The sequence below is a fragment of the Lepidochelys kempii genome, chromosome 6, assembly GCF_965140265.1.
Source record: "Lepidochelys kempii isolate rLepKem1 chromosome 6, rLepKem1.hap2, whole genome shotgun sequence".
Taxonomy (NCBI): Eukaryota; Metazoa; Chordata; order Testudines; family Cheloniidae; genus Lepidochelys; species Lepidochelys kempii.
Genome location: NC_133261.1, coordinates 43384475 through 43409013, shown reverse-complemented (window position 1 = coordinate 43409013; position 24539 = coordinate 43384475). Strand labels below are relative to the sequence as shown.

Sequence of the window (24539 nt, the reverse complement as noted above, 5' to 3'; positions counted from 1 at the left end):
TTTTTTCCTTAGTAGGAATGGTGTCCTGAATTTGGGCCTTAATTACTTTCAGTTAAGTGATGTGAATAAATTAGAAAATATTTTTTTAAATTAAGGGTCAAATTATGCTCTTGGTTATGCATATGAGACTCCCAATGATTTCAGTGGGTTTTCATTGTGCCAACATTTTAGGGCAGGTTTTGGATCTAAATATTTTCCCAACATCTCATTTAGGGTCCAAACTGAAATGCATTTTTAATTCCTCTATCTTCTATAGAACTATCGCTCGTACATCAGAGGATACTTATAAGCAAAATCTTGTAATGAATACAAATGAGGAACTGGGAAAATTTTGGAAGGAGAAGTATATAAATAAATCCAAATCCAAAGTCATATTCCCGCTCATCCTTTATAGAAAATATATTGGCTGATTTTAAGCTTGGAGGTTTTGCAAAAGGAAAACACTTCAGGAAATATTTTGCCTATCATATTCACTAGTCCTTTGGGTAATCAAGATTATATTTCATTGTGGAGAGTCTTTGTATTAGAACCATCCTCTTTCAGTAAAGGTTTAAAACCAAACAAATTAAAAACCAGTTTCTGCGCAGATTCTGGGCCAGATTCTGCGCAGTTACACTAGAGTAACTCCATGAACTTTAATGAGGTTTCACTGGTGTATGAGAAAAGTCAGAATCTAGCTCAGTGTCCACTTGCTGCCCTCTGCACCATAGAACACTGTGAGCCTGGTTTTAGCATTTTTCTGTAGGAAATTATTTCTCTGTAACTACCTCTAATTATGAGATCTAGCATGTTAGGAATCCAAGTGACTTTACAAGCACTTCTTATTTGTTCCCCTTTGATTGATTTTACTAGTATATCCTCTATATTTTAACCATAATCTAAACTAATGAGATCAAACAATTTTAATGAAAACATGACATTTCTTACCTATTGACTTACGTCTGTTTAGATCACACTAAATAACAAAATCAGAAGAGCTATAGTCTTTAGCCAAAGCTTTTACATACTCAGGAAAGCTATATCAGACCTATCCTAAAAATTACTCAACCAGAATGCACTAAAAATGTCTTATAAGGAAGCAATGAGGCTATTCTTCCTCTATTGCAGTACAAGTCTGTTTTCAAAATCAGTTTATAACAACCAAGATGGTGAGTAGGTTTCAATTCTGCCACTCAGGGTAAGTGTGGCAGAATCAAAACCCACATTGTTTTCATGGAGGAAACATACAGAAGAATTTGCTTTAAAAATTAATTTAATACTTATGAAAGTGACAACTGATATTAACCAGAATTTAGGATGGGGTTGGCAATTACTGTTTAAACTTTGCCACAGCTTTGCCGAAGCACCTTGTCTTTTTTCCACTCCCAGAGTTCTTTTAAGTAGAGCCTGCTACTCATGTAATTTTGCCAAACTATGTAACCCAATTCATTTTTGTTTGCAACCTTTAATAGATTTTGAACTCTGTTCTCCAGAGATGAAAAGCTAATACACTATCCCACTGCAGCACCTAGACTCCTGAAACAATTACATGTCTGTCTGTTTAATTATCCTAATCAGAGATGTGTGCAGGAAGTGTTTGAGTTGGAATCTGGATTAGGTATATGGGTCAAAATCCTGGCTCCTTTGTCAATGACAAAAGTCCCATTGATTTCAGTGGAGCCAGGATTTCACTCATGGTATAGTTCAAGATTTGGGTTCAAGGCTAGGATTTACAATGTTGCCAAAACCTTCAACACTGTCCTCTCATGACTTAGGTGGTGGAAATATCACAGAATCAGCCTGAGGAAGAAAGAAAAATGTAGCTATTTTTGCAGGATTCTGATAAAATCTAAACTGGAAAATGGGCTCCTAACTGGAATCAAAGATGAAGGGATGAATTTGATCACCAAGACTTCGAAGGGATTTGGATTTGAAGTTCCAGTTTTGGCCTAACTCTAATGCTAGTTCTTACCTTTACATATGCTATCCTTCAAATATGAAGCTGGATCATGGTCATGCTTACATGGGCATGCAGTGGGGTGAAAAATAAGGACTCACCTACATTGCATTACCCGGATAAAGGTAATCCAGAATCACGAGCTGTTCTCAAGTTGTTCACTTATGTTGCTTGGAGCAACTAGTGATGGGGAGTTGGTATGGCCATGCTCTGCCCCACAACATGCCAGCCAATAATGCTGGTCAGCCACACACAAGAAGGGAAAGAATATGCTGCACAGCTCAAAGGGATCTAACAATTCCCTTCCCCTAGGGCAACTGGGAATTCTGGGAAGAAGCCTGGAACAGGCTGTGCCTAACCAGCAGAATTTAGCTCATAATTAAATCTGTTGGAGAACAAATTTCAAATATACCTTTGAATAAGAACATGAACTATGTAGGTTAGAAGTTTAACCCTAGAGTTGCATCTCTTGATGATTCTCTATGTGAACACAGATATCTTACATAATAGCCTGAATACTTTCCAAAAATTATAATAGTAAACCATTGGCACCATCATAACCAGTCAGAACACCACACACTTGGCTAAATTTTATTCTCAAAAGTACCTGTGAAATTCCACTCTTTTTTGGCAGAGAAACCCATGTACAGCTCCAGGTTTCACCTAGTTTTGAAAATGTGGCTTTGGCATAGAAATGTGACAAGCTGCAATTCTGGGAAGAAAATTAGTGTGACCAGCAGAAGGTTGGTAGAGGCAGAAGGGTCTTGGAAGAAAACATAGGGTGTGAATATTGGCCTTAAAAGAGATGCTTTAACAGCAGAAAGAAAAGGAGTACTAGTGGCACCTTAGAGACTAACCAATTTATTTGAGCATAAGTTTTCGTGAGCTACAGCTCACTTCAAGCTTATCCTCAAATAAATTTGTTAGTCTCTAAGGTGCCACTAGTACTCCTTTTCTTTTTGCGAATACAGACTAACACGGCTGCTACTCTGAAACCTGTCATTTAGCAGCAGAGATGATCTGGAGAGAAGACAGAGAAGTCTGAAGAGGAACCTGAGAAAAAGAACCTTGAATACCTGGAAGAAAGAGAGAAACCTAATCCCGGGAAACAGCCAACCAAAGTGATTAAAAATCTGATTTAAATATATTTGATTTTATGACAAGGTTTACAGTAATAGTATAGGTGACTTCACTGGAGCTTTAACAAGTTACATCAGGTGAAGATCTGCCCTTAGATCTGTAATTAGAAATTATGATGATGGATAATTTCTTATAAGACTACTGAATTTTATTTTGTAACTGTCTAAGCAAGAATACACTGAAATCTTTACTGATTAACTTTAATCTTTGGCTAAATTAGTATAAGACAATAACATGTTTAAATAAGAGCAAACAGAGTACCACTGAGCCTCATAAAGCTGTCTCAGTGAATGTTAGCAACAATGTCATCTGTTAAATAGTACAAAAGTAGTAGAAATTACATTTGATCAGACAGAACTATCCAGCAAACTGACCCATTTTTATCAAGCCTGACCTATGATCATCACTGGACAAGATCTAGCCATCTAAGGTAAGTGTCTGCCTATGTTTAGTTACTGCTATCTTGTGACTCTTATTCTGACCAGCAAATCTGTCTTAGGGCATGGCTACACTTGCAGATGTAGCGCACTTTGAGTTACACCAGCCTTCATAGAGCGCAGTAGGGAAAGCGCTGCAGTCTGTCCACACTGACAGCTACAAGCACACTGGCATGGCTACATTAGCAGCTCTTGCAGTGGCCACAGAGAGCAGTGCATTGTGGTAGCTATCCCAGCATACAAGTGGCTGCAATGTGCTTTTCAAATGGGTGGGGTGGAGTGTGACAGGGAGTGTGTTGTGTGTATGTGGGGGGAGAGAGAGTGGGTTTTTGGGGGGCTGAGAGCATGTCAGCATGCTATCTTGTAAGTTCAGATAGCAGCAGACCCCCCTGTCCCCCCCGCCTCTCTCTCTCTCACACAGCATTCCACAGTAATGGTTGCTTTGTCTCGGAGCAGATAAGCATGCCGGCTGTCAGAAACGGAGCTTCCAAAGGGCATATCCGCATTCCTACAGCAAGTTCAAAACAATGAGAAGAGTGGCCATTTGATTTAAGGGGATTACAGGATGTTTCTGGAGGCTGATCAGAGCACAGTAATGCAACACCTCATTCACACTGACACCCGGGCGTTTCAGCCAAGATGCAAGAAGTGTTAATCTTCTTGCTGAGGTGGAGTACTAGGAGCGCTCTAGCTGTGAAGTCAGAGTGCTCTACGTGCCTTGCCAGCGTGGACGGATAGTGAGCTAGGGCTCCCAGAGCTGCTTTAATGCGCTCTAACTTGCAAGTGTAGCCAAGCCCTTTGTCTCCACCTATCTCATAGTTAGACCCCCTGCCATGCTCCCTCCAAAAGGCCAAAGCAGTAGGTTGTTAGCTTTGGTGAAAGAGATAGCGTAAAGCTACAATAAATGACTTTACAATAGCAAGGCATATTAACTTAGGCTCTTATGCAATATCCTCTGAAGTCAATGGAAAGGCTACCATTAACTTCAGTAAGTGTTGGAGTAGGCTCTTAATTAAGCTTCTTTCTTTTGGTAAGAACAATTTTCCACTGGTTTGCTCTGTAATTAATTTTCTCTTTAGTGTACTATGTGTCTGCTTCAGGTGAAGGCTTTTTGTGTGTGTATGTTCAACATTAGGCTCTTTTCCACCTAATAAAGATTTTCTTCCCAAAATAGTGACAGTCTTTTAGGCATTAAAAATGGTGGTAACTTGTCTGCAGAAGCACAACAAGCAAATATGATTGTATAGCTCATGGAGTAGCACTTTCAAAGAACTTGGGATACCTGTGAAGATTATGATGTGTGAAATGTTTTGCCTGCCACTTTTTTCTGCTGCTGTTCATTTCTGCAAGGAACCAGTGCAGAAGCTGCAGAACACAGTTTATTTTTAGATCATTCCTGATAAAAAAGTGGACTTTAGAACATTACAAAAACAGATATCTTTAGAAACAAGTTTAATTATGATTCTTAATCAATTCAATGTGAATTACTTCACCTATATTCATATGCTAAAGCTATTTTTCTTACTGAGGATTGTTCTCCAAATTACATATATGTATTTTAGAATAGATCCCTGCAACTATTCCCTTCAAACACAAAATCACTGCAGACAGCCTTTGCAAGAATAGATTCTGAAAATTCATTTTAATTATCCAGTCCCTCAATACTGTGGACTAATTCTGAAAGTTATGGAATTTACATAGCCAACAGCCACAATACTTAATTAATTCCTTAGATATGGAGCACACATGGCCATGCACTTTTGGAAAGCAGTTACTGCACATGCATGCACAAGCACTGTCACTGATTTCCCAAGCTCTGTGCATTGTATACAGGCGATCAGCCGTCAGAATGCAGCATTTTTTAAATGCATTTTATGTCACACCAGATTAATGGTTCAGAAGAGTACGCCAGTAGATTGCAGTCAACTTGAAATAAATAAAGATAATTTGCTGACGACATTTTTTCACCGTTCTTCTGGAGTCATTTGTTTACTGACAGCCAAAGCAATTCCTCCCTTCTGGGAAAAAATAAAAGAGAATTTCAGTAAAACTTGCAATCAAATTAAAATATATTTTTTTCAGAATAGGTATATTAAATATGATGTTTTAAAAATTTATAGAAGCAGTTCTTTTAAGGTCTGATGTGAGTTATGAAATCTAATTTTGTTTTCATAGCTCTGTGATAAAATTTTATCAATGTTATAAAAAGGGTCTTTACTAAGAATGACCGGAAATCTGAACTACCTGGTCATGCAATAAAAAGACATTCCTCTACTGCGAAGTGTCAGACAAGCAAAGTTTAGCTGAAAATTGATCGATAAGTCTTCCTTTTACACTTGAGTGCACTCACTTTTTCTTCATAGGATAATAGGGGTTTTTTTTAATGGTTTTTCCATTAACATCAGACTTTACTGTTAGCAAGAAAAAGGCAGACATAAAAAGAAGAGACAGAAACAGTCAAGAAAAGCTTTAGTGATCTTTAATGATATGGTGCTACAACTTAGAGATGGGTTTTGTTGTTGTTGTTTTTTTTTAAACAAGTGACAACTTAAAAACTCTCGGATTCTTCCAGCAGTGGCAGTAAAAATCAGCTTCACCACCTATCTGGGGTTTTTCCTTATGCTGGGGGAATCCCTGGGTGGCATAGAAGCTATGCTCTGTGACATGAGCTGTATTTCCTGTACTGGGTCCAGGGTAGTAGCAGGAGGAGACTCCATGTTTCTAAAACTAAACTCGCTCTTTATTAAAGGAACTGCTTACAGAGATGCTGTAACTGCAGGTAGAATTCTAACCATGTACACATACACTGGTCTCCTGGCCTCCTCTACACTATTCTCCCCTGAAATGTGGGTTCCTCCCTTCAAATTCAATGTAGGTTGCATCCAGTTGGACAGCTGTTTTTTTTAATTTGTGGGGCAGAGAAAGCAAAAACAAAAGGTTTTGCTGAGTTTCTCAAAAATTTGCTGAGCAACAAGATGCTTAATTTTGAGAACTCAAATAATTTTGGCAAATTTGATTGTCTTTTTCCCCAAATTTCACAATATTCTCTCTTTCTTTACTCAGAACACTACCATTGTCTGTGGCAAAAGTCTGCAAAAGTGCACAGGTGAATAACCGCTTCTTCATCCTTATGGCAAAATGAAGAGCCCCGTAAATTTGCTGTGCTTCATCTGCATGCTCAGCTCTGTCTGTGAGTTTGACGCTGTGTCGCTTAACTGTTATATTGGGTACTTATTGTTCTTTTTGAATATTATTGTAAGCAGGAATGAAGCTAGGATTTTTGAGGACAAGAAATTCATTGGTGTCCCTGGCTTACCTATATGTGACATCACCAGCCAAAACTGCAGCAGTCCAGTGTACTTATAGACAGATGTCAAATGAATCAAAACTGTGAGACCATATAATTTAATCCCTGATTTATGAAACAGGAAATGTGTATACTAAGGGACTGATTTATTATTATAAAACATTCAGACCTCTGTCTTGCGAGGTCACTGCAATTTGTCTGCTTTGTTGGGTTAGGCAAAAGTGGGTGCTAATCTGCATTAATAGCTCTGCCCTCAGTTAGTCCAAAACGCAAACCAGAGAAGTGCCTCCCCTTTTTATTGATTTTAATTTGCTAGGCTTACCTTTCCCCTAAATTGGTCACAGTTTTATGCAGAAGACTGAAAGGTAACATTGAAAGGTTGCCTTTCTCCTGCATATTCACTTGAAATATTTAGTTTATTAAAATTCATAATCTCTTTCACATTAGTAAGATTTTTTAAAAACTTTTGCTTCAACATTTTCATACAATAGCTTACCTGTGAATATAAGAATGACTGGTAATTATCTCATGACTGGAAGGATTTTAGATCTTTCAAGAATACAGCATTACTTGTGGCTAACATTCTTTTTAAAAAACAAAATAGTTTTATTTATTTAGTTCTTTTAGGAGAGCAATAAACGATTGATTTATAAGCACATACTCTTGTGCATGTTCGGGAGAAGAAGGGGTTCGAACAGGCCAGATCCCTCGTTGTACTATAGCATATTTGCATCACTAAAGTGATTATAAAACTTCCCTAAAGGTTCAGCAGGCACAAAAATCCTGGCTCCAATTCACTCCTTCCTGTTTTCTCCTTCTCTGGCATATAGTTTGCAAGGGGGTATGTCTGGTGATCCCTGGCCAGCGTTATTGCCCATATGAACCTTTACAAGCCAGTGCAAGTTAAGCGTGCCAGTGTTGAACTGGCTCCTGGAAATCCAGAGGTATAAGGGAAAAACAACCGGGGCTTTAGAATACCTTTGCCCCCTCTTCTCAGGTGTGCCAACCAGAAGCTCTTATGCAGGTTAGGAGCTGGACCAGAGAAGTCTCCTTAGTATCTTATTGCTTATATGTTAACTTGACTGAAGGCAGTAGAATAAGACTGCTTTAAAAGACACATGGAAAAATAAAATAAAAAAAGGAAAGGAAAAGAAACAGGAACATCCTGAGGGAAAGAGGCTTAAGTAGCCTAACATTTTGGATGGACAAATACACATATTTCTATGAAACCCATGAATCTCCCACCCCATATTATTACATATAATGCAAATTCAAGTTGAATTTAACATGCTACAGAAACTATGCAGTTTGCATGACCTTTTAAAAAGGCAGATTTTTATCACCAGCTGAAGGCAGTTCAATTAAAATTGGAGGTTTAACCACCCAAAAACCTACTGGAACTGTCTTGATGTGTTTTAATCCTAATTGCAAACTCTATGCAGCTAACAGAAAACAAAGCCGCATAGCTACTTTTTCAGTTCTGCCTCTTATCTGTAGATGGTAACTTTGCAGTACCTTCATAAGGGGATTATAATATGATTTTGAAGTGATCTTTACTTTAGGAGTTGACTAAGGCTAAATGAGGCCTGGATCCACCAAAACTGCAGAGATGCTTCCTCTTCACTTCCTCAAACTCCTTGATCTTCATTTTTCATTATCCCAAACAGGGACTTTCCTCTCAGACCCTTTTCCCCTCCCTCAATTTCTTCCTGTCTTCCCTCGCCCACCAATGGGCTATCTAATTTTGCTTTCAGTTTATTTAAGATAATAAGGTTGTACAAATGTAAGAGAGTGCAGAATTTGGCCCTTCTCATTTATTCACTGAGTAGGTCCCTTTCAGGCCACTTGACCAAGATTCCTAGTATAATGCCTTAGCAGATCTATTGTATCAGGAAGCAACCTCTTTTTAACCATAATCTTGGGGGAGGGGTACTTCTTTGTGGATACAGAAGAAATGGATCTCATAAGAAATACAAAAACTGGAGCACAAATGCCAAGGAAGAGTGAAGTATTTTGGTGTTTATATAGAGCATCTCATAAAGTGCTAACAGTAATGAACCCCAGAAAGGAGACCCACAGAAAGCGAACATCTAAATGGTTGTTATACAGTAGTTACAAGCAATAATTCCTGTTCCACTATGCTTATCAAACTGGACCTGAACAGAAACATACACTTTCTTATAAAATAAGAATCCACACAAAATTTCAAAAACACAAAGTGAGGGTAAACTTTTTTGAGATTCTAAAAAATCAGCTATTTTTTTTAACTTTAAAAACAATCATGTGCCTCTTCACTACCTTGTTTTGGTCAAAGGGTTTAAGGTATATTTAATACAGTACATCAAAAAAAGACAAGGGTGATACGTGATGGGATACAGAGCACTTTATCAACAGGTGTCTAGTTCAAAACTGGTTAAAGTCAAAGTAATTAATCTCACCAGATGGGTTGTGATGACCTATATGAAAGGAGTTGTTTGTCTCACTCCAGTTACTAAATGACAGTGTCTATATACAAAAATACCATCAACACAATTATTACTAAATGGCACTCTTGTTAACCTTAGAGAGATTCCATGAATTGAATTGGCATATAGATTGAACTAATCCTTCCCCAACCCCCAGCACACATCCTCTTTCTCCATATTATTTATTTAGGGCCTAATCCAAAACCCACTGAAATTACCAGAAAGACCCCCAAGACCTTGGATTGTAAACTCTTTGGGACATGGACTGTTCTGTCACTGTGACTACATATGTACAATGCAGCTCCTATCTCATCTGAGCAATTATTGTAATACAATTCCTTTAACTCAGTAATAATGATAAGATATTTTAAGATTTAGGATGGAAACACATGACACTTCTATTTCACCCGATAGAATTTGGGAGTTTGGTCTGCATTGTATGGTACTGTATGCAGCATCAGTGACAGAACTGAAATATGTTTGTTTCAGCTGTGCCAAACATGGGGTATACTTAATAGAGCTGGTCAAAATTTTTAAAATGTCAATTTTTTGATACCCCTCCGAACATTTCAAAGATTTTCATAAAAAATGTTCATGTTTTTTTATCAGTTCCAATATCTAATATTCACACTCGTATTCATTGCTAGTGCAAATTTGGTACCATATATTTTATTGTTCTGTTCTACTCTCTGACTGCAGTTGCTGCTGCCATCATTTCCAATTGTCCAGTGGTCCTGTGCCCTGCTGAGTTGGAATTATAGCCAGCAACAGCACCTCCTGGTCTTTACTAATGGGAATGGATGTCTCAGAAATGATTTACTCATCCCAGGAAGACACAAGTGATCTAGTGGGACTATCAGCGATTTGTATAAATAAATAACATACTTGAAAACAGTATAGATGTGGGGAAAGGCAAATAATAAATCACAGAAAAAGAAGGGAGGTGGAAATGTGAAAAGAAAGAGCTGTTCAAATAAAAGGCATACTTAAACACTTCGTTGCTAAAATTCACTGCAATTGTGGTGCTGTCCCTTTAAACTGACATTTCATAGTATAATATTCTGCATTTTCTGAATGTACCTAGGACAGTTGGAAGCAGTCAAGAGGTTAAACCTTATTCATTATTTCTTCAGTAATTTAAGTCTACATTTATCTTTCAAAAGATCTTTATCAAGTCTTTGAAAGAAAAGATAAGTAAAAATTCTAACTGACATTTCCTTAGTGTTATACCCTTTTTCCTGTAGGTGTGGTCACTCTAGCTTTTTCATTCTTTGATCTTTGAAGAAGAAACTATATATGTCTTTTAAATCTTTTCCAGTCACCTAATATAGTATTTTGACCAATTACAGAGCTTAATAATGATGAATAAGGGCAAGATTATTGCTGAAAGGGACAGTGTCAAGTTCTATTTCTTTCTTACAGCAAATAACTTGGAACCAATTTGCCCTTTTGCAAAAGGTTTTTTCTTGTGTTTTTAATGAAATTTGAAATTAACATTAATTGTGTGCTAGCAATATCAATTATGTTAATGTGCTACTGGCTTTTCCAATGCTCACCACTTTTGCTTGAGGTGTTGCACCAATTATTCATACTGTAGTTGTACACAAATAGACATCCTGGTCAACAGCCATCAATACTAGAGATATACAACTCATGACTGACACCCCAAAAGCACAGGCCACCCCCTGGCAGAAACTGAAAAAACTTGAGCATGTCTGAGATATATTTAAACTATAGCAAGAGAGTAGCTCCCAGACACACAGGCCTGGTTTGTAAAATGGTCACCACTTTTGTTCAGTCAATGTGTGATGATGTTTTCCTTTTTCCTAACTGCATAATAGACATAGACATTACAGCAGTCATTTCACCTCTCATCATAATATTTTTACCAGCTCATGCCACTTGTTGGTAATACACTTAGACCTTGATTTGGCAAAGCACTTAAGTACATGTTAGCTGGGACTACTCACAGACTCAATATAAATATGCGTAAGTGCTTTCCTGGGTCAGTGCCTTAGTTAGTATGGGGCAAATCACCCCACTTCTCCGAGCCCAAATACCAGAACTTGGTGCTGGGGAGTGCTGGGTTGAAACAATCCTCCTCCAAGCATTGATGTAGTAGAAGGAAGCCTGAGGCATTGCTACTACTGATGCTCTAAGACTGTCGTAGCCTTTGGAGCTGCTTTGAGTTATCTCCACCGGGTACCGCAGAGGTTGATCTACATGGCAGTTGTTCTACTCGCCTCATCCCTACTCTCCCTGTACCTCTCCATCAAACTTTGCTTTGTGGAAGATGCTAAAAACAGCATCATCATTGCAGACTATGCACGAGCTTAGGAAATCTTGTCTCCCCAGTGCTTAAACAGAACTGACTGATTCTGCTGCCCCTGGGGCTTTCCACAGGTGTCGGGAAAGTGGGAAGATTTTTCCCAGTGCATCCTACATGATGCTCTTCCTGAATTCAGAAAATAGCAACTAGTAGCAAATACTCAGCCAAAAAGATATAAAACATTTATCAGCGGCGTGGCTAATTACATTGAATGCTCTATCCACAGGCTGGTGGGTAGCCAGCCAGCTAAATATCTTAGCTTACCTAGTTGTTGAGGTGGTAATGAGCACTGGTAGTAAGAGCCAGAAGTGAACTGGGACTTTTGGCCTACATTAGAAAATTATAGTCACCATTAATATGTTGTGAAATTATTAAATGCTTTCATATTCTCAATCAAGGCATTGTTCATACCATGTAAAATAATTCTAAAATATTAATTAATATTTAAAATAAAATATACCTTTATAGCTTAAATAAGGAATGTTTTCATGACAAAAGGGTATTCCTTCAGTGTACAGATATATGTTGATTTGTTATCGTCAGAAAAGAGCATTGAAACACTTTTGGTATTCAAGGAACAGAGTAATTCCCCTTATAAATAATCACATGGACTTTACAAATTGATGTAAGGGGGAAAAATAGGTTGAACACCAACCTTCACAATGATCTTTTAAATTATGGGCAAATTTTGCTCCCATTTACAGTAGTGTAAATAAGGAGTAACTCCATTGATGTCAATGGAATTACAGAATTACAACCATGTAAAGTAAGAGTAAGAGAAGAATCAGGTCCTAGAGATTTTTTTCTATTTTTTATATGTATGAATACGAACATTCTAGTGAATTTCAAAGTTGAGACAGATAGACATATACAGTACATGAAAAAGTTAGAGACAAATGTATAGATCCTTCGGCTGCAAATTTTTAGGTTGGCCATAGAAGGGCAGGCGGTCACAAAAGAGGGTATTTTTCTTTTTCTTGAATACATCTTGCAAGTGAACACTTCGGGGCTATCAAGTCCTCATGTTAATTATGGATAAGAAAATGGTTTAGACAAGAAAAGCATGAGATATGCAGGCAGACAGAGTTCTCTTGAGGATACAGTGTACAGTCTGGTCATTGGTCTGTCACTGCTGATTTACATTTGGTTCACCTTAACGTTTCTGTAGCAGCAGGAAATATATTTTTCAGAGAAAGCTGTCAGGTTCAGGGATGTTGATACCATCCTAGCTTAATAATAAAATGATTCTTGTTCATACAAAAATATTGAAATCTGATTTGTGGCCTACGTGGAGCTGATTCAAATGGATAAAAAACAAAAACCAGACATTACCAGGTTTATTAAAAATGTGAAGTGGTAGAATACATCTGACGTAATCATGTAGTCAGGCAGCTATATGGGAGCCAATTACTACTAGATGGACCACCTAAGTTTCAACCAAATGGAACATTTCCATAATTTAAAAAAGCAAACATTTGGAAGAACAAGTACTGAATTTACTTGACAAGCACTGACAACAGTAACTATGAACTACTATAACTAACTTTGGGTGAGTCTATTCATTTATTAAAGTCTTTTATTCAAAGTTATTTTATATTATCCTTTTGGTTAAATTTTGAACTCTGATTACATTATGTTTTCTGTTTACTAGTGACAAATAGTAAATTTTACCAATTGATCTTGGGGACATTGTAAAGCTGGGAACAAAAGCTCCCTATTTTCATTTCATGAATATTGACAATCAATTGATGATTCTTTTAAGCATCTGAAAATTTAACTCAAGATAATTTTTTACCAGGGTTTTACCACAGCAAACCAGCTATCTATCCCCCTCCCCGCCCAGTACATCGAGTTGTATTTCCTGCAAAACTGACTTTTCCTCTCATAGAAACCAGAAAAAACATCTGAAGTGAACCAACACATTAGTGTTTTCACACAGACTGGATTTTCTTTCTGATTATGGCTGGTGGAAGAGGAGAGCTGTTTGCCACAGCCCAGCTGATATTCATAATGTGTAACTGGGAGACAGTATCCTGTCACACTGTAGCAATTACAACAGCTTTCTTGGAGGCTTGGGGGGAGGGGAGAGGCGATAGAACAATTGGCAGCCTTCCTTAGCACTTAGGGTGGTAGACTGAGATATGGATTCAGCCAGACTATTACATATATACTGTTTACCCATCATTCTGCACACTGAACTCCCACTAAAGTGAGTGGGAGTTTTAAGTGCAGATTGTTCGCTGGATCAGGCCCTAATTAGCTAGGCTGCAATTTACCTCCAGATGAGACCAGAAACTAAGCGACGAGAGGAATGAAAAAACATCATTAGCAATAGTTCAACTAGCCCCAGAGCACTAATCCTAATTTATTAGGGTTCTGTATTTGCACACTTCAGTGTAAAGAAAATCATATATAAAAAAAGAATGTCTAGTAAAATGCAAATTCCTATGCAGTTACAGTTTCATATCTGGTTTTGAGAATTCAACCACCAAATCCCTCTAAACATTTATTTTAAATTGTTTCTTTGGTTCTTTCTTCTTTGATTGAAGTAAAAACAGCCTGTATCCAATTATAAGTAAAATATTAAAAGCTGTTATGGAAAAGCAGTTAGTAGCTAACAATAGTCCTTATGATCTCTCCCAGCACAAATAACATCAGGGGAATGCTTAATCATGCTCAGCACAGCCAGTCTCCTGAACTCAACACCAAAGACCATACGTAGGCACTTAGAACAGGGGGTGATAGGAAGAATTAATGTGGCATTCAGTTGAAATGGGCTCTTTCATTTTCATGGAGCTGAATCAGGGTTATTGAGCTCAGTCACACAGAGACTACTTGGCAAAGATCTAGTGAAATGGGGTTTTGGTTGATTTCAGGCCCTTGAAGAAATGGTCAGGACTATGTTTGTAAAGGTAACATTTGACCTACAATCTCCCCAATAATTTTTATGGGAACTGTTAGTTTTCAAGAAATGGAAAAGTGGGAAAATATTTCTTTAATAAGATGAGGGATTTCTCAGTATTAGCTACACTATCATGTCAATTTTATGATGGAAAGTGGTTGCAATGTAGTAAACTTTACTGATATTATTTACACTTTCATCAATGAATTCCTCAGCAATTTGAATGTTCAAAGATAAGGTAAATATCCCTATTTAAAATAAAAGTAAGGTGATGTAGTAAGTGATAAGGTTACATCTTATGTACCATAATGATAAAGTTATATTTACTTAAAAATGTATTTGTAACTGTACAGCATTTACAGCGTTAGTAGAAAATGACTACATGTTTGTACAATACAACCTGTCCTTTTAGTTTCTCTGAAGGCGAGACAACAATATTAGTGGCATCCGGACCTTGCTGCTTTCGGATTCTGGCATAAATAGCTCTAACTTCCACCTGCTGCTTGATGGCTGTGAGAAACATTTTAGAAAACAAATTATTAAAACTGTACTTTCAAAAATATATTATCAAGGTGTAGAAAACAGCTATGATTGATACTTATGATACTTGGAAGCTTGTATCCAGCCCGGTCACATACAGCACTACATATGTTAAAGGCATCATTACATAAGAGAATAAAGATACCAATAATACATTTAATGTGAATTACCTGAATTCTGAGCCATAAATCCCACTACAGAGCCTTTGAGGAAATGATTAGAGATTTCATGATACGTACGCAGTTCATATTGGTCATTACAGTTCTAGCCAACTTTGTATATCACATACACTCTATGCAGAGAGCAGAAGGCTGGTGTGTGTGTGTGTGTGTGTGTGTGTGTACAATCATTGAAGTGGAGACAGAAGAGCTGGAAACTGCAGCAGCTTGACCTTGTGGAGTTTCTAAGGAGTCATCCATTCAAGCATGAGTGTGTTTGGGAGTCTAGAAGAGAAAAGGGAGTGTGGCATTCTAATATACCCAAGATCTTTGAGGAACAGAAGCCCTAGTTCCAGAGATGGAAACATCTTAATGCAGGCCTGACCCTCCCTGCAGCTCTGCTGGGCCTATTCCTTCCTATAAGAGCAATAGTGCTATTGGCCAAGTCTCATCACAGTTATAAAGTAACAGCCTAACATGGGACACTGAGGATGTTAATGTTGAAAATGACAAGAAATGCTGATCGAATATCCTAAACCTCAGCAGGGAATGAAATTTGGCTGGTCACCTGCTTTACTCCCATCATCCTTGTCTCCAAAATCTTGTGGAGTCCTGACCCCACAGAGCTTCCATAGAGTCTCAGAGAGCTCAGGACAATACTGTGTTTCCTTTCAACACCTACCAAGAGAAATCTGGTAGATCTTTGTTTCATCAGCTTGCAGAAATGGAGGGGATAATCTAGATTTTGGATTTCAAAAATTACTGGGATAATAGTCAGATTTAGCTTGGTACAAGGGAAATTTAAATATTTCAAGACAGAAGTGGAAGAATCAGGGAATATGATGTACTGGAACTCACCTGAGTGATACACTATATACTGCAAAATGCAGTTCCCCTAGTCATGACAATAATGTACCAGGAACATACTACATTTCATTGAAACACCAGCAGCACAACAATGGCTACTGAGGATAAACATTGACAGAGTTAATTCAGACCGGGTGAAGGTTCTGAAACTGAGTTAGAGCACATAATGGACTACAATCTGGAAAAAAAATCCCCTCAGTGAACATAGGGATCATTGGAATAGCCAACATACCTTCTCAGATTTTGATTAGTGGCGCTGGATGTAGGTTTACTTTGAAATTATTCTTTAGTTTCACATGTCAAGTAAGACTATGATCTTTTCTTATGGCTAAAATATTTTGAAATCAAATGTTATAATTTAAGGCACCAAATAAAAACTAGTTTTGAATCTATTCATGTGACTCTTGGTTATTAATACCATGTTCTAAATCATTCTGTACAAAGCAGATCAAGGGGATACCGAACAATCTATTATGGTGTATTATGTTTATAATCATCATGCTGCCTGCTTCCTTTCCCACCCGGTTCTAGCCAACGTGTCACAATAGAGCAGTATGTGAAAAGACAATACATTCATGGCATTTAGAAGTGCTACATCTCTCAATTATGAGAAATAGTAGTAAATAATTGTAACTGCACAACAGAAATACAGACTACATCTAGAATGTTTTGCTGCCAGTGCATGACCTCTTTTGGTCACCTCACTAAATCGAAATCATTTTGTAGTTTATGCCAAGAAGTGTGTGTGTGTGTGTGTATCTAATCTATCTATCCATCTAAAAGTAAAACCTTACAGTAGAACCTGGACTAAACATAGCTTAAAACAAGGGCTTAATTTAATTAGGTGAGGACACTTCTAGCCCACATCAACATGAAGCAACATACATGTCAGAATTTACTAGCTACATCAGCTTTCCCAGACTAATATGTTCAATAATGAACAAAAGAAGGAAAATACTGTTTGTATGTATTGTTATACAGCCATCTAATTCACTGTTTCTTTTTAAGCAATGCCAATACAGTGGTCCTTTGAAATGTGGCTTTCTGATAATGCAGAATATAAATATTGATCACCACTTTCATTTCAGCTAGACAGAACATACTTCAGTTTATATGAGGATAAAATACTCATGAAAGCTACTGTTAGTTATATCACTATTAAATCTCTCTGTTGTTTTTTCTCAATTTCAAAGGGCTAGATTGTGCACCTTTGAATGGGAACACCTACCCTGTAGCTCCCCCTTTTGGCCAAGTATGGGTTTACTGAGGCCTTCCTCAGTTTCTCCTTAATTTAGGCACCCTTAAAAGAGTTCATACAGGCCAGATATTCAAACAGTCTCCTTCTGGGATCTCATTTATTATACCCAGCATGAAGTCTTTCAAAAGTAAACTCAAACCTTCAAAGTCTTCATCCCAGTTTCAGCTAGGACCAGCTCCTCCCTAAGGGTCTGTCCTCTCTAACAATTCATTTATTTTCCCCCAGTCCCAACCTAAGCACCAGCCTTCCTCCCCGAGGGCCTGTATTTCTACTCTCCCAGTACATATTGCCTGGAGCTTGACCTTCCCAGCTGATGTTCCCCCTTCCCTGCCCGCAATAGACTTCTTACTCCCTGCAGTGTCTGTAGGCACCTCCCAATCTGCAGCTATCATCCTGGTGAGGGTGATACAATACTTTGAATTACTGGAATTTAGATACCTACTGCTGGATTGATAAAAAAGGTAACACGTAGATAGTTTGCAATTTGGGTATTTTATCACACCAGTAATACCAAGAACAAGCATGAAGGAAAAATAGGAAAATTAAATAAAAGCTTGAAGAGCAGTTCAATGGCTAAAGCAAAGTATTAATGTAAAAATAAGTCTGTTAAAAGAGAATCATTATAAAAAGACTTGGTTGGTTTTAATGTTATTTTAAATTACTGTAGTTTGTAAAGTGTCAAATTAAAAACATTGGATAAAATCCTGGCCTCATTTATGTCAATGGGAATTTTGCCCTTGTCTTCAGTAGGGACAGGATCCCATCCATTTTGTACAGTTAAGTTACAGTTCAATTTAATCTCTCTGTCTAATAACAAACAGTGGCACAGAGCAAGTTTTGGCATCTTCTTTGATGAAGGTCAAATTTGAACCTGTGATTAATTACCTTTTCTGCTCAGAAAAGGATTTCCAGCAGAAACACACAGAAGCATGTCTCTCTCTATTTCATCCCATGACTGGAGTGGCTCACCATCCGGTGTATACAGAGCTTTGGCAGGCTGTTGCATATTTAGCTTGGTGGTGCAGTTATCCAACAGCTGAAATGGAGAAAACGGTGTTGATATTGAGCACTGCATACAGATGCATAGACTTATGCTGTAAAATAAACACAGAAATACAGTTCACCAGACATGGTGGAAGAACACCAAACAGATGATGAAAGGGATGTTACAGCACCTCTTGCTGTAGAATCTTCTCTGGATCCCAAACCTAAAATCCTTATTCAGGCAAACCTTTCATTAATGTTAATGAGAATTTTGCCTGAGAAAGGGGTCAGGATTTGGTTCAAACAAAGAAAGGCAGCAGAGACAGAAATAACACTGTAAAGAGGATATGAACAGAAAGCAATAGGGACATTCTATTAGAACTATCACTTTATATTGGGACATTTTAAAAATAAGCACCAAAAAATAAAGACCAAAATTAATGAACCTTCAAATTACATATATTTGTCTGCATGTGAATGTTTAATATAATTCTATTGGCTCTCTCTGTTTAGCTCTTTCTGGATTTATGGAATGCTTTAGCTCAGTGTTTGAGCAATTTCAAGAATTTTATCTGTGGTTTGGTCTTAAGAGCAATGTATAGTTTCAGAATAAGACAAGGAAAAAGGCCTTAAAATGTGTGTGTGTGTCTTAATATACATACACACATTTAAATACATACACAAGTTTATATAAATGACTATGTGTATACAAATGAATACTTGTTTTATTATATTATTTCTAACTCTTCTAGGTAAGTATTACACACTTCAACCTTTAAATAAATAAGTCAAGATAATAAACTGATTGTTCCAAACAAACAGAAGCTGAAAACATACAAAAATCTAATCATTCGTGGCTGCTCTGCTCTCAAATCTGAAAGAGAATTAATTGGAGCCTACTGCAAGAGCTGCTCTGGCTCCCAGAGACACTCCATGGGGGAAGAGGGTGAAAGTCACTGCAATACTGAGGGAGAAGCTATGAGAGCAGCCTTTGCATGGGAAGGAGATTGTCCCCCTGAGTCACTTTGATGCCAGAGCAGGAGGCAAAAACTACTTTAATGCCAGGCTTGGAGCTACTACTTTATGCAACAATACACAATGTGTGGATGTGAGCATCTGTAATAATTCAAGGGACCAGGTGGCTGCAGTTGGAGGTCTTGGGGAGGACAGCAGTTATTGGAGAGGCGAAGGAAGCCATAATAGAAGCTGGGAAATTGTGGGCAGGATAGGCATGCGTGATTTTGATAACCTGGGTCTCACATACATATATACAATACTAACTCAGCAAATATTGGAGGAGATAAATTTCATCTTGACGTTCTCATGACTACACAACCCACTTCATCTTTGCTCCTGTGCTTTTGTCATGTTTCTGAAGCCCTCATACTATAAAGAGAAAGGCTAGGAATCTCCTTTGAGGATCCTTGAAATAAGCAAATAAAACAGAGTGGGACAGATGGGGATGCAAAAACCAGTGGTTGTCAAAAAATGAAGAAAAAAAAAGGCTACTTTGTTAACAATTCACTTGATTTACCCCCTCTGGCATACAGGGGTGGGGCCAAAAGGCATTCCATTGCACCACTTGACTTGATTACCCTATTGCAATCCCACGGAAGGTCTGCTGAGAGAGGGCAGCTTTATCTTACAGTTGGGGCTCCATGAGAGCTCTGCCAGCACTGGGTGCATGAGGTGATGCAAATAATCGGTGCATTCCCCAGCCAGCATGATCACATTTCCTTTCTGGCCTTTTGAGGGCTGTACTGGCTAGATATGACCTCTCAGGCAGAGTGAGAGTTCCAGATGCTTTGTGCTGGCATGCACTTTCCCCTTATCATGGCCCTGTCTTCTTGGATCACATGGCTGAATTTGACTCATGTTCTAAAATCATATAATCATTAAAATGTAGGATAATCCTATTCAAAGGTTTACTTTAACAAATTATATTTCCTACAATAATGAAAACGAATAGAAATACATTTGTATATTTGTTTACGAGAAAATACTCTGTGTCTAAGAATCAGCATATACTCCCGAGTTTTAAAATTCTGCCATTGTAAGCATGAACAGAAAGCTGAGGACCTTTTACCCTGGTAATCTGATGATATACCATATCAATTGCAACTGCATTGGGTCACAGTATATCACACATTCTTTTGCCTGAATTGTTTCTATTATATTATTAAGGGTATCTGCAGAAATTCCGTTTAAGAGATTTTTTTGGTAGTTATATCATGTTGGTTTTGGTTTATTGAGGGGCATCACCTTACACACTGTAGAGAAGAATCAAATGAATCCAAGGAAAATCTGCCATAATGGGAAAAGTGTGTTTTCTCTTTTTTTCTGCATTAAATATATATTAAACTTGCTAAATCATTATAAACTCTGACTCCTAAAGCCAGATTTTCTGCTGATGTAATTCCAACACATTATTCAACCCTAAAAGTCCATGTTTTCCTTAACAGGTTTTGAATCCTTCTTTAAGCCATCTTGTAGCAATAGGCAGCACTTTTGAAAAAACTGATTCCTTCTATTGTACTTCACCTCTGAAATTGTTTTTCCCCAGGCATAAACTCCTTGCTCGGGTTTATAACCATTCCGGTAAGCCCACACCCTTTTTGCAGATGGTTGATCATACAGACATCTGTGTTTGGATGACAGCACTTTAGATGAAAATGGAGAACTTCTTTTGAACTGTGATGCTTGAACCTCTGAGAAGTGTGTCTATAATGAAAAGATTTCAGAGAATGTGAAGTTAACATAGGTGCCCAATCCCTTTATAGTACTTTATGTATAGCAAAATAGAAAATGTAGGAGAAGAACAGAATAATCCATTTTAAGTACAATAATATCATAAATAGTGAGGGCTATATGAATATCTCAATCAATCCCACTGAATAATGATTGATACTTAACTCAGTGGAAATCTGTGAGCAGATTGTGACTAATATCTGGCCCTACAATTGCCTAACTGGAATTGAGATACTCTATGTTGTAGGATGTATATTTTATGATCAGGACTTCACATGACTGATATTGAGAGACAACAACTATTGGATTATATAGTATCCCTATACTCAGCCATAACGCTTAGTGATATAAACTTGGGCTTCTCTCTCGCTTAAATATACAAGACAGTGAATCTGTAATACATGGTGTAAATACTCATATTATGAATAATAATTTATCCAACCTGGTTTTGAAAAATGACTTGTTATGATGAACTGTGCTTTATCTCTTAATTACATCGTAAACATGTCAACACGCTCTGATGCCATAGTATTGTTTCTTTTCACAAATTTGTACAAAGCTCATGAAAGCCCAAGACAGTTTTGATGAAAATATTTCCCAAAGAAAAAAGTGGAAGTTTTCCAAGTTCTTGCACATACATCCTATCTTAATTTTTTTCCTCTGTTTTGGTATATACTATAATATTGACTGATTAACCATATGGATGGAAACTACTTTTTTGATTCTGGAGGTCTCTAATGAAATTAGTACTTAATTCTTTGCTCTTGTCACATATTGAGATATAGCCTTAGGAATTATTAGCATTGAAACTATCAAACCCATTTTACTATGCTGGATATAATTGCTCATACACATATCAATAGGGCCTTTTTCATCTTCCTTATTAAGACAATTCTTGGGCTCCACTGAGTCTCATAGACACATAGACATTAGGCCAGAAGGGACCATTGTGATCATCTAGTCTGACCTCCTGCACAGAACCTTACTTGTCCCCTTCTGTAACAGACCCATAACTGCTAGGTGAGTTACTGAAGTCCTCAAGTTACAGAGAATCCACCATTTACTCTAGTTTAAACCAGCAAGTGATCCATGGCCCATGCTACAGAGAAAGGCAAAAACCCTCCAGGATCTGTGCCAATTTGACCTGGGAGAAAATTCCATCCCAACCCCAAATATGGCAGTCTGTTGAACCCTGAACATGTTGGAAAGACCCACCAGCCAAACACCTGGGAAAGAATTCTCTGTAGTAACTCATAGTCCTCCCCATCTAGTGCCCCATCTTTGGCCATTGGGGATTTTTTGCTACTAGGAGTCACTGCTCCCCTTGGAAAGCTGTTCCAGAACATCACTCCTCTGATGATTACAAACCTTTGTCCGATTTCAAGCCTAAACTTGTTGATGGCCAATTTATATCCATTTGGTCTTGTGTCCACATTGGCACTTAATTTGAATAACTCCTCTCCATCCCTGGTATTTATCCCTCTGATGTATTTATAGAGAGCAATCATATCTCCCCTGAGCCCTCACTTGATTAGACTAAACAAGCCTAGCTCCTTGAGTCTCCTCTCACAAAGTAGGTTTTCCATTCCCCTGATCATCCTAGTACCCTTTTCTGCACCTGTTCCAGTTTGAATTTATCTTTCTTAAACATGGGAAACCAGAACTGCACACAGTATTCCAGATGAGATATCACCACTGCCTTGTATCATGCCAATAACACATCCCTAACTCTACTGGAAATACCTTACCTGATGCATCCTAGGATTGCATTAGCCTTTTTCACAGCCACATCACATTGGTGGCTCATAGTCATCCTGTGATCAACCAATACACTCAGGAACACCAATACCAATTCTCCTCTGTTGCTTCCAACTGATAGGTCCCCAGCTTATAGCAAAAATTCTTGTTGTTAGTCCCTAAGTGCATGATCTTGCACTATTAAATTTCATCCCATTTCTATTCCTCCAGTTTTGAAGGTACTCCAGATCCTCTGGTATGCTATTCTGGCCCTCCTTCATATTGCAATACCTTCCAACTTTGTGTCATCCACAAATTTTATAAGCAGATTCCCACTTTGTGTGCTAAGGTCATGAATGTTAAATAAGACTGCTCCCAAGACCGATCCCTCAGGAGCACCAGTAGTAACCTTCCTCCGCCTGAAAATTCACCTTTCAGTCTGACTCATTGTAGTCTCCCTTTTAATCAGTTCCTTATCCACCTTTCAAATTTCATATTAATCCCCATCTTCTCAATTTATCTAATAATTTCCATGTGGAACTATATCAAATGTCTTGCTGAAATCCATGTAGATTAGATCTACTAAATCTAAAAAATCAGTTATCTTCTCAAAGAAGGAGGCCAGGTTGGTCTGGTACAATCTATCTTTTGTATAACCATGTTGTATTTTATCCCAAATACTGTTTGAAAACCTTGTGTGTGTATTTGGCAGCCTGTGAATGCGTTTTCAGATAATGAAATATATAGGATGTACTGAGTCACATAATCAATGTATCATAGGACTAGTGTAAAATCTAACCTTTTGATAAAATTCCTCAACAACATGAATGTTGTTTTTAATTTTGAAATATTGATACAGATTGTATTTTATACCTCGGTATGTTGTATATTTTCCATGAGTTTCATCTCTTCTTGGGTTTCTTCAGTCCAGCCTCCTTCTACTACTATAGGCTGAACTGTGCTTTTTGTGGGCACGAAGGTGGATGGCTTAAAGGCTGTTATTCGTCGCCCTGAGGCAGAGAAATTTCAAAATAACTCTTGTAAAACCATGTTTTCTTACTTTGATGAGTTTATTTTATTTTTTTCTTACAACTGGTCACAGAACTTTTTAAGCTATTAGTCCTAAAATACTAAGTATAATTTGTGAAAACAAACAGTACATATAGCAAGCAAGGCCAGGCAACTATCAATACAGACATATCTATGCAGACCAAGTAAAAGCCTAATGTGAACACCACAGTCCAGATAAATATTAGATAAAATTTATAACTTGGAGCATCAATTTCATTTTCTTTCAGTCTGTAACCTATGTTTTGTTCTCCCTCAATAAGAGATTATTAAGGGGGATATGATAGAGGTCTATAAAATCATGACTGGTGTGGAGAAAGTGAAGAAGGAAGTATTATTTAGCCCTTCACATAACACAAAAACCATGGATCATCCAAAGAAATTAACAGGCAGCAGGTTTAAAACAAACACAAGGAAGTACTCCTTCAGCCAATGCACAGTCAACCTGTGGAACTTGTTGCCAGGGGATGCGAAGGCCAAAATATAACTGGATTAAAAAAAGAATTAAGTAAGTTCACGAGGATAGGTCCATCAATGACTATTAGCCAAAATGGTCAGGGATGCAATTGCATGCTCTGAGCATCCCTAAACTTCTGACTGTCAAAAGCTGTGTCTGGACAATACGGGGTGGGTCACTCAATAATTGCCCTGTTCTGTTCATTA

General features: G+C 37.7%; 1 protein-coding gene across 7 annotated transcripts in view; it reads right to left on the bottom strand.

The window, feature by feature from the left end:
* Window positions 1–2889: 2889 nt before the first annotated feature.
* DCDC1 (doublecortin domain containing 1) overlaps window positions 2890–24539 on the bottom strand; it is a 420020-nt gene continuing 398370 nt past the window's right edge. For 3 of the 7 annotated variants that reach the window (XM_073347762.1, XM_073347767.1, XM_073347766.1), the window contains 6 exons: window positions 23682–23818; window positions 20865–21044; window positions 18225–18375; window positions 14917–15026; window positions 11879–11941; window positions 2890–5531 (listed from right to left, as the gene is read on the bottom strand). In XM_073347762.1, coding sequence (XP_073203863.1) covers window positions 11879–11941; window positions 14917–15026; window positions 18225–18375; window positions 20865–21044; window positions 23682–23818 — 641 coding nt within the window. In that variant the 3' untranslated portion in view covers window positions 2890–5531. Of the gene's footprint in view, window positions 5532–8168; window positions 10366–11878; window positions 11942–14916; window positions 15027–18224; window positions 18376–20864; window positions 21045–23681; window positions 23819–24539 lie in introns of those variants that run through there. The other 4 variants (XM_073347764.1, XM_073347763.1, XM_073347765.1 and 1 more) reach the window with 4 other exon arrangements.